Raw genomic sequence first — 11,400 nt, 5'->3', positions numbered from 1 at the left:
CACTCCAAGATACAAAGAACAGACATGGTCTGGAGGACAGCAACAGCCTTGCTGGGGCAAGGCAGAGCACATTCCTGTTTGGGACCTGTTCAATCTGTACAAGCATAGGGGCGGGCTCTTCTGAACTCTGACCCCATCATCCAGCAGAACTGCCAGCCCCATACAGCTAGAGCAAGACTCAGCCTCTCTCTGAAAGGACCCTTACTGCCATGAATTCAGTGTAAAAACATGTGACACTGCTTTGTGAATGCCACAGCTCATGCGGGATTTCCTTACAGCTGGCCACATGGGGGCACACTCCTACCTTCAGTCTACTCAAGGACTGAGCCTGCAAAGCAGTGCTATGAATAGGACACAAGAAGCTGGCAAGGATTGTAGACCCTGCCCCTGGAAGGTGTTTAGGGATAGATTTGCAGTGCACAGAAGACTTCAGCTTTAAATCCTCACTGTTTTGCAGGGCAACAGAGCGACTAGATTGGCTCGAACTTTAAATCAAGCCATCTGTGTATGCTGGCTCTGAGAGCAGAGAAAGCTTTCACTGCAGAGCAAGGTATCCCCCTGCAGAAACTGCAGCAGCATTGCCTTCCGCCTCCAGCAAGATTTGGGTTTGAATCCCCTCTAGTATCTCACTGACTCTCCATATGCATCAAACAGCAGTGTGCTAACAGGCCCAGGTGCAGGGACCTTGACCATTGCCTTGGAAGAGAGGGACTCTCTCATCCCTTCTGGCTGAAGCAGCAGCGCTTCAGTGATGGCTAGTCAGTGCCCAGGACAGAGTGGGGAGTGTCTCAGATAATAGGACCTGGCCCACACTTGGATACCCAGGTTCATTCACCACCCCCCCATCTGCAGGAGGAAACATGCCACCATAAAACGGGAAGACAGCCTACTTCTTCCTCCCCAGGGCACTGTGTACCAACAATCCCTGCCACCTCCACTGCAACCCCACTGCACTGCAGCTACATGGGGAAGAGGGCAGAACAAGCCTCACCTGGAGTAGAGCCAGCAGCCAAGTGCCGCTTCTCCCCCAGCCTATCAAAGGACTGAGCTCATGCACCACAGGCCAACTGAGGTGCTGCTTCTTTTAAGCTCACCACACAGAATACATATATGGAACAAAGGGCCTGTAGCACTGGAAATTCAGGGGTGGATCACTCAAGCCTTCTCTGGCTTGAACTGGCACTATTAGGCTGCCACATCAGACAAAGTGCGTTCAGCTAGTGAATCACCACAGCTCTGAGCAGTCACACAGGTGCGCTCAAATACAGCAGCAGCATGGCCTAGTGGTTAGAGCAGGGGGGGGGACTGAGTCCAGGCTCATGGGTTCTAGTCCCAGGTTTGACAGCAACTGATTCTGTGAGTGTGGGCATACTACTTACCTTGTGTGCCTCTGTTTCCCTGTGTGAAGGAGGGATACAGTGTTTACCAAGTTCACTGAGGTGTGTGGGGACTGAGGCACTTTGTGTTTGTGAAGTGCTTGGAGGTCCAGATGGTTATTAAATACTGCCTCCTTCGAGCAGGAAGGCAAACACCCACCCCTTCCACGGGGGCAGTTTCTTTTGCCCTCAGAGCACCTCATCAGCACAGTGAGAACAGGTCTCCACTCACCTCTGTTAGGTCTCCAGATCTTCTCCATGCCATGCCTCATTAGCACGATGCGCGACAGCTCCGTAAAGGACTCGGTCACGTTGAAGTTGCACAGTGGGCTGACCTCGAAGAATGTCATGCAGTTCTTCTCAGCGTAGGAACGGGCCTGCTCCGTGGGCACCTGCCGCTTGAAGGCTAGGTGAAGCCTGTTTCCAACCAAAATCCGGGGGACACCTGGAGCATGCTTTAAAAGAACACAGTCCATCTTTAGAACAGAGCATCAAACTCAGTGACACACCAATGATCACAGACTATACCTAGTGCGTTGCTTAGCTTACAGTATCGAAGGGCACATTAGGAAGGAAAATTGCCTTTGCTAGAACTGGCCACTGTGATATAAACGCTAGTGTCTAGAGCAGGGACTCCTCATACATATTATTCCATTTCAGACGCTTCCACTCATGATTTTACATGGCATTGCCCGGAATGCCTTGGTTAACAGGCCCACAACTCAGCTGTACGGATATCCTGCTCCCCATTGCCTGCACAGTTTTAGCCTGGTAGAAATGGATAGCAAGATAGAGGCTTTTCTTCTCTTCTCTAACTAGGGAATTGCAAATACTTCCTCTCCACAGGGTAGTCCTTCTTTCCCCACAAAGGTCTCCTGGACACAGCAGAGATTTCGACTCCTCTGCATCAGATCTTGGTTTTGTGGCTCATTACAACAGTTTGTAACACACCCTACTGCCGGCTAATCCTCAATTGTCCACTTCATTTTAAGTGGCCTCCTACAGCATACATGAACCCCTTATGCTGAATGTCTGCCCCAACCTGTAGTTAGCCCAGGCCTGGTCTACGCTAGGAAATTAGGTCTCTAGAGCTATAGTGCTCAGGGGTGCAAAAAATCCACACCCCTGAGCAATACAGTTAAACCGACCTAACCCCCAGTGTAGACAGCATTAGGTTGATGGGAGAATTCTCACGTCGACCTAGCTACCGCTTCTTGGAATCCAAGGCTGGATTACCTATGCCAGCGCCAGAACCCCTCCCATCCATGTAGGTACCATCTTTACTGAAGCACTGCAGCTGTGCTGCTGCAGCGTTTTCAGTGTAGACAAGCCCACAGATACTCTGGTTGCCTTTCCCAGACTCGAAGAAGAACTTTGTGAAGCTTGAAAGCTTGTCCCTTCCACCAACAGAAGTTGGTCCAATAAAAGACCCTATTACCTCATCTACCTTGTCTCTTTTGATTATATTTTTAATCTCTGCTTTCCAGCAAGTGCCATCTGTGGGGCTCAGTAAAATCAGAGGTGTCAGCATCAACAGGCTATTCAGCATCCAAGGAGACCTGTCACTTTTATGGCACAATGATATTTCTGTGCTGGCACCAGAAGCTGCAGTGTGTATATTACTGTAGTCACACCAGGTCCTATTGTGATAGACGCTGTACGAACACATCCTAAACAAGCTGCAGTGTCACACTTACCTCGTCTATTTCCTTTATCCAGCGGTCTATCCCATCGAAGGACCAGCGGTTAGTGATGTCATACACCAAGAGAATTCCCTGTATGGAAATGAATGCGAGCCTAGTGAATTTCATGCTATGCAAACTGAAAGGGAGATGCAGCTGGAAAGACCCCTCTCCCCTGAATTTTTCAACTGAAAGAAACTGACGCTCAGCAGGAGAGGCTAAAGACTGTTTACCTTGGTCCTCTGAGTTTAAAAAATGGGGATACTGTAAACTGCCCTGGGGAAGACAGCCAATTCTATTCTGACTTCCGACATGAGCAAGGATGAACACAGTGGGACTGACACACCAGCCCAGGAGGCACGTTTACAAGACTAGCAGTTTGGGGTGGGGGTGGGGGGAGGAATTGCCAAGTAGCATGTTTAAATGGAATATCTGAAGCAGAAACCAAGTCATTTTTACACAGAACAACTTCACTTGAAGATATGTTGGCAACAAAGCTGACAAAGTTTAATCAGTACAAGCACATCTAGCGCACTGCCTGCACTTATTTTGCCAAAAATGGTTTCACTCTTTGTCCAGACTTTCTTTTGGTGGAGAAAACTTTACATTTGAGTGAATTCACCAATTAGAAAAGCGAGGGACTAGACTAAACAAGACATGGTACTATGGAAGCTCCCAAACAACTGTCACTTGTGCATGGTGTGCAGGACAGATCACTATTCTGGTTGCATCCACCTAGGACAAATCAGGCACCGGGACATTCCCTAGGTTACTCTTTTGAGTTTTATGAATGGGCTCCCTGTCTTGATCTTTTGGTTGCTGATGGCACTTAGCTACAATGATAACGAGGGTACTATAAATGCCCAGGACAGACAGGCCTGGCTTTGTAAGACTTTGCTGTACTAGAAAGCATTAAATAAGTCATGCTACATAAGTTAATACAAGTTCAGAGAATGCTCTTTATACTGTGCTAGTGTCTTAGCTTTGGACCTGGGGCTGGTGCATATACTACCTTCTCTAGAAAAGTTTTACAGCTCAGTTTCATTTTTGATAGTTCACCATAAAGCTTCCTCAGTCCTGCAGTCAGAGCAGAGCAGCCTTCATTTAATGGACCTTTGGTTTCCAACAGAAAGACAATTTTAAGCTCATGCCTTGTTCCTGAGGCTGTGACAAAAGAAAGCAAATAAGGTAGTAGATATAAATGCGACTGCGTGTGATGGGAGAGGAGGTGACTTTGTTGACAATCCCTTTGGATATTTACACTGAGTAACCTCTAGCTATTTCTGAAGATTCAAAGGACCAGGCCACACATCTGGGCCAAAGGGAGTACACTTTGCAGGACATCCTATTTACGTTTAGGTTGCGATAAGGCCGTCTTGGTGGTGGGAGACAGCAATTGTGAAAAGAAGCCAGCCTTGGAAGATACATCATCAAAAGCTAAAAGCATTAGAGTCAAAACAGAGAATATAAAGCTTACGAGGAAGACTAAAAAGATGACCCAGAGGGAAGACTCTCAGGTTAACTGCAAGTAGCGTAGCATTTAAAAGCATCCCAGTCACCAGCTGATGAAAATACACATCCCAAAGAAATCTATCCCTTCTTTCAAAAATAAAAATAAAAGCATGAACTATTTAATCAGAGGAAAGGGCAGAATTACCGTTTTCATGTACTGCATGGCTAGACAGCTACACAATGCTGCTTTTAGCTCCAGGTAGTCCACTGAAGTTACAACTATCACCGTCAAAAAGCTGCCAGTTGCTAACAGTTCTACCTAGTAGCTAAAATATTACATTTCCCGCCCTGTACTTTCATCTGGAAGCAATAATGGTTGCTATGTGGTATCTGTTGGGCAAATCTTGCCTTTTTAATGGCAGCTACTATAGGATGAGTCCATAGCAATACAGTGGAACATATTAGAGAAAACTCAGATTAATGTTTCTTACTGAATTAGTCCAGTTCCAGGCTTTCCTGTACTCCCAGCACCAGGTAATGTGTGTCTGACCCTACAAGCACACATTCTATCACCTCTGGTTTCAAAGCATTTACCAGAAGTGAGCAGACATGTAAATGATGCAGAGATTCTTCTTAAAGGGCAACTAAGGCCTGACTAACGCTTTTGTTCTCTCTCTCTCCCCTTTCTCACCAAGGGTATTTGAATGAAAACAGGAAGTTCAAGGTAATCTACTCCTACAGCTCCACTGCTACTGTTATTGTAACTGAGTTGCATAGGAAGAGTCACAGTGGAAGATACTGATTGGAACTAGAGTAGGAACAGATGAACCAACATTATTATGACACAGAGGCTCAGCTGGAAATAACTACATCATAAGGAAAAAAACCCAGCACTGATACAAATGGTCAGAGGCCACTTTAAGTGCAAAACAAACAGGTTCTGGCTACAAAATTCAGGTCTTGCACCAGGCATAGTGTATATAACCAGGCTTCTAAGCAAATGCAGCCTGATGTCCCCAAAGGACAGTCAGCTCTGGGGTTAGAGTTAAAGGGTGTGCCCCAAATCAAAACAACTTGACCTTTAGTGAGAAGAGAGAGTCTTGCCTCACCCTCCACCTGTAAGCAGTGCAGTGAAGTTTTGAAGACTACAGTAACATTTCAGTGTAGGGGCATTGCCAGCAGATTGAGGGACGTGATCGTTCGCCTCTATTCGACATTGGTGAGGCTTCATCTGGAGTACTGTGTCCAGTTTTGGGCCCCACACTACAAGAAGGATGTGAAAAAATTGGAAAGCATCCAGCAGAGGGCAACAAAAATGATTAGGGGATTGGAACACATGACTTATGAGGAGAGGCTGAGGGAACTGGGATTGTTTAGTCTGCGGAAGAGAAGAATGAGGGGGGATTTGATAGCGGCTTTCAACTATCTGAAAGGAGGTTCCAAAGAGGATGGATCTTGACTGTTCTCAGCAGTAGCAGATGACAGAACAAGGAGTAATGGTCTCAAGTTGCAGTCAGGGGAAGTTTAGGTTGGATATTAGGAAAAAACTTTTTCACTAGGAGGATGGTGAAGCACTAGAATGCGTTACCTAGGAAGGTGGTGGAATCTCCTTCCTTAGAGGTTTTTAAGGTCAGACTTGACAAAGCCCCGGCTGGGATGATTTAGTTGGGGATTGGTCCTGCAGGGGGTTGGACTAGATGACCTCCTGAGGTCCCTTCCAACCCTGATATTCTATGATTCTATGTACCAACTGGTAGAAGTCAACTGATCTACAGGATATTCCAACATACCAGGGGAGTTACTGGTGCTACTGCACAAAATCAATGCTTTGTTCAGTTAGAAGCACAGGATTTATTGTACCAGATCATACTGCTACTCCACCTAGTCTTCCAGTATTTTTGTTCTGTGTCCAATACTTTAAAATCAATCCCACAATGCACCAGGTCAATTGTACAAAGCTATATAGGGAGGGGGTGGGATTTTCCTTCCTGTTCTCCCAGGACAGGAGCAGAGCATGTGGTTTGGATTACACTGGAGTGATGCCTGCTGGGGCATTCTAGCTATGTCAGTATTTGTACCATGTACCACTGTTATTGTCTAGTTTAGTCAAAATTTGCTAGCCGTTATATAAAGCAGTTACAATATTTACCTCCCTTCTGTAGTAGTGGATAGCACAAGGCAAACATATGCTGGTTGCAGCAGAACATGTGTTTTCACAATGGACTTCCCTTTAAATAGATGTCTCCTTGATTATGGAGAGAGTTTTGGGGGTGGGCTGGAGGAAGGGCCAGGGCCTGACCAGTTTTTACTATATTCTTAAAAACAAATCTAAATTCCTCTTTCTATACAGTCCAATAACCCTGATCCATAGGACTTTTTGTCCTCTACAGAGCCTGCCCACTCCTCATTAGTCTCCACTAATGGGGAATTTCTGTTGCCTGCAGAAAGGTGAACATCTATCCAAGGCCCAGTGTGCCAAAGGTTAAGGTCATGAGACGCTTGTTAAAAATCACCACCATCTGCATTATTTACATCACCTAAGTGGGAAAAAATTAACATTTTAAAAATTGAAAGTTTTGCCTAAGGCACCTGATTGATAATTATTTTCACAATCATAAATAGTAGGCAATGAGATCGAGACAGTGTATGTACATAGGGGGAGAGGAAGGAGGGGGTAGAAAAGAAAATGTTCAATTTTACAACCCTGCTTTACTCACTGTTCATTTGGAACAAAAAGTAGTGACAGAGCCATATTATTATGCACACACGTGCAAATGGAGCCTGGGATAGAGCCGCACAGGCAATCCTAACTTAGACATTGCTTCACTGAATGCCTCCCTTTTCCAATTTACAACCGCACAGAATAATGTTCTGTATGGCATTTCTTAGGTTAAAGAACAGAAGAATGCCATAATGTGCAACTATTGGTACAGTCTGTCACTCTAGGTACTTATACAGTTCTCATCATAGTAGTAAATATAGTAAATATGGCAGGCGACCAGCTTGGCTTAATGGTGAAATCCTAGCGGATCTTAAACATAAAAAAGAAGCTTACAAGAAGTGGAAGCTTGGACATATGACCAGGGAAGAGTATAAAAATATTGCTCGGGCATGTAGGAAAGATATCAGGAGGGCCAAATCGCACCTGGAGCTGCAGCTAGCAAGAGATGTCAAGAGTAACAAGAAGGGTTTCTTCAGGTATGTTGGCAACAAGAAGAAAGCCAAGGAAAGTGTGGGCCCCTTACTGAATGAGGGAGGCAAGCTAGTGACAGAGGATGTGGAAAAAGCTAATGTACTCAATGCTTTTTTTGCTTCTGTTTTCACTAACAAGGTCAGCTCCCAGACTGCTGTGCTGGGCAACACAAAATGGGGAAGAGATGGCCAGCCCTCTGTAGAGATAGAGGTGGTTAGGGACTATTTAGAAAAGCTGGACGTGCACAAGTCCATGGGGCCGGACGAATTGCATCCGAGAGTGCTGAAGGAATTGGCGGCTGTGATTGCAGAGCCCTTGGCCATTATCTTTGAAAACTCGTGGCGAACGGGGGAAGTCCCGGATGACTGGAAAAAGGCTAATGTAGTGCCCATCTTTAAAAAAGGGAAGAAGGAGGATCCTGGGAACTACAGGCCGGTCAGCCTCACCTCAGTCCCTGGAAAAATCATGGAGCAGGTCCTCAAAGAATCAATCCTGAAGCACTTAGAGGAGAGGAAAGTGATCAGGAACAGTCAGCATGGATTCACCAAGGGAAGGTCATGCCTGACTAATCTAATCGCCTTTTATGATGAGATTACTGGTTCTGTGGATGAAGGGAAAGCAGTGGATGTATTGTTTCTTGACTTTAGCAAAGCTTTTGACACGGTCTCCCACAGCATTCTTGTCAGCAAGTTAGGGAAGTATGGGCTGGATGAATGCACTATAAGGTGGGTAGAAAGCTGGCTAGATTGTCGGGCTCAACGGGTAGTGATCAATGGCTCCATGTCTAGTTGGCAGCCGGTGTCAAGTGGAGTGCCCCAGGGGTCGGTCCTGGGGCCCGTTTTGTTCAATATCTTCATAAATGATCTGGAGGATGGTGTGGATTGCACTCTCAGCAAATTTGCGGATGATACTAAACTGGGAGGAGTGGTAGATATGCTGGAGGGGAGGGATAGGATACAGAAGGACCTAGACAAATTGGAGGATTGGGCCAAAAGAAATCTAATGAGGTTCAATAAGGATAAGTGCAGGGTCCTGCACTTAGGATGGAAGAATCCAATGCACCGCTACAGACTAGGGACCGAATGGCTCGGCAGCAGTTCTGCGGAAAAGGACCTAGGGGTGACAGTGGACGAGAAGCTGGATATGAGTCAGCAGTGTGCCCTTGTTGCCAAGAAGGCCAATGGCATTTTGGGATGTATAAGTAGGGGCATAGCGAGCAGATCGAGGGACGTGATCGTTCCCCTCTATTCGACACTGGTGAGGCCTCATCTGGAGTACTGTGTCCAGTTTTGGGCCCCACACTACAGGAAGGATGTGGATAAATTGGAAAGAGTACAACGAAGGGCAACGAAAATGATTAGGGGTCTAGAGCACATGACTTACGAGGAGAGGCTGAGGGAGCTGGGATTGTTTAGTCTGCAGAAGAGAAGAATGAGGGGGGATTTGATAGCTGCTTTCAACTACCTGAAAGGGGGTTTCAAAGAGGATGGCTCTAGACTGTTCTCAATGGTAGCAGATGACAGAACGAGGAGTAATGGTCTCAAGTTGCAATGGGGGAGGTTTAGATTGGATATTAGGAAAAACTTTTTCACTAAGAGGGTGGTGAAACACTGGAATGCGTTACCTAGGGAGGTGGTAGAATCTCCTTCCTTAGAGGTTTTTAAGGTCAGGCTTGACAAAGCCCTGGCTAGGATGATTTAACTGGGACCTGGTCCAGCTTTGAGCAGGGGGTTGGACTAGATGACCTTCTGGGGTCCCTTCCAACCCTGATATTCTATGATTCTATGATTCTATGATCATCGTACAGGGAGGAGAGAGAGAGAAAAAAAAAAAGGTATGCAACCTCATAGTGCTCCTGAGAGGTAAAAGATTGTTATTAACCCCATTTTGCAGATGAGCAAATTGAGACACAGGGAGATTAAGTGACTTGTCCAAGGTCACACAGGAAGTAGTGGGAACTGAACCCTGATCTCCTCACTCCCAAGGCAATACATTAGCCATTGGATCATCCTTCCTACCTGTCCTGCACAATCCATTCACTCACCTTCATCTCAGATGGAAGGAGGCTGATGCATTCCTAAGCCTGCCTCATTTCACATTTTCTGATGCATTTTGAAAATGAAGTTCTGCTCGTTTTTTTGGCACGTGTACGTATCACCAATACAGCACAGAGAAAGAATGAACATGTGCTTGTCTCCCCCTCCCCCATTAGGTGGAAGTGTCCATGTCGTGTGTATGTGCACACACATGCAATGAAAAAGGAATGGTCATTTGCTATTGTATAATAAAGCAGTGTGCTTACACATTTATTTTTAAAGTATTTTAACTGTGCTAAAGTTAAAGCTGATTTTCAGTCGACCACAAAAGGCATTTCTGCATAACCAAGAGGAGGCATCAGGAAAGTCCTGTAATGGCAGGGGAAATCAGAGTCCCAGAGAGAGCTGCTGCTACTGCATTAGCTAGAGAGGACTAGATTGGGCCTACTGAAGAGTAAGGATCTATGAAGTCTTGACAGGGTGTTTGTTCTGGCTACCAATGCAATCCATGTTATTTCTGCTATGGTGTTTTGAATATTTAATGAGTGAGTAAATTGTGGCTTGGAAAACAAGCTTTTGAGACTGTGAGAAAATCATACAAGAGAACAAAGAAAAACAAGGCACTAGGAAATTAAGTGATTGCAAAAGGACTACGCTTAACCCAGGTGCATGCTATTTAATAGTATGATTATCTGGAGTTTGATATTCATTAGCAACCCTGTCCCTAGAAGGCTGCTGGGAAGGAAGGCTTGGAAGAGCACCTATCCTCCTCTCTGGTTCAGGGGAAGCCACATGTAAGCTGGGTAGAAAAATCCTCTGAACTGGAGGACTGAAGGCATTTACTGCAACAAGAGCGGTTACATTTTGTCCTTTGCCCCCTCCTCTCTCCTTGGCTTGAGTTGAATGATTGACACAACCCATGTATCTGCAGTGATCTAACCAGCTGTAAGGCAGAGCGCAGCCAGCATCTGAGAAACAGCAAAAGGTGCCAAAAATTCCAGTATCCCACAAAATACTGTTAAACCATCAACTGGATAAACAGGCAACCCATCAGAAATGTTGTTACTAGGCAGAGCTCAGCAATATTTTTATTGTGTTATGGCTGCAGCTTGGAGACTCCAATCCAGGCTGCCCATGGAATAATCTTAGAATGCATATTAAAAATGAACTGCAGACAGCTGTCTGGAACAATTTATGTAGCACATTCTTTGAACCTCTGTGTATTACAGCCAATGTGAAGGGTGGCTGGTCGAGTCTCCAGTGTCTGTGGAAACAAGTTTAGTTATTGGCATCCGCAAGGGTGCTGAAAAGAATAGCTCCTCCTCAGACTAGAAACTATCCAATACTTGAAAAAGCCACATGATTGCTGCAATCTTATTTACTCTCATAACAAGCTTAGGAGCACTAGTTGTGAGCATCAGACTAGAATGATTTACAATAGAGAAGGGTAAAAGACTAGAAGCCAAAATGGCATATAAATTTCTGTACCATCTTAAACACAGTTAAATATGCTATGTGTACTTTATGTGACACTGCAAAGGTTAAATAACATTAACAACTACTTTGTAGTAAGTCATCCCCCTGAATGTTGGGCATTATTTTTAATACATACCCATGCAAATAAAACAACTTCAAAATCAAGATTTGCATTTCTGAAGGAC

General features: G+C 45.3%; 1 protein-coding gene across 1 annotated transcript in view; it reads right to left on the bottom strand.

The window, feature by feature from the left end:
- RAB40C (RAB40C, member RAS oncogene family) overlaps positions 1–11,400 on the bottom strand; it is a 63,897-nt gene that overhangs the window by 3,698 nt on the left and 48,799 nt on the right. Inside the window, exons 5-6 of the mRNA XM_038418206.2 lie at positions 3,074–3,151; positions 1,609–1,831 (exon numbers count right to left, since the gene is read on the bottom strand). Of these exons, the coding sequence (XP_038274134.1) occupies positions 1,609–1,831; positions 3,074–3,151 (301 nt within the window). The remainder of the gene's footprint in view (positions 1–1,608; positions 1,832–3,073; positions 3,152–11,400) is intronic.

Source organism: Dermochelys coriacea, chromosome 10, assembly GCF_009764565.3.
Source record: "Dermochelys coriacea isolate rDerCor1 chromosome 10, rDerCor1.pri.v4, whole genome shotgun sequence".
Classification (NCBI taxonomy): domain Eukaryota; kingdom Metazoa; phylum Chordata; order Testudines; family Dermochelyidae; genus Dermochelys; species Dermochelys coriacea.
Note: the sequence above shows the minus strand (reverse complement) of the source record. Positions and strands in the feature narration are given on the sequence as shown.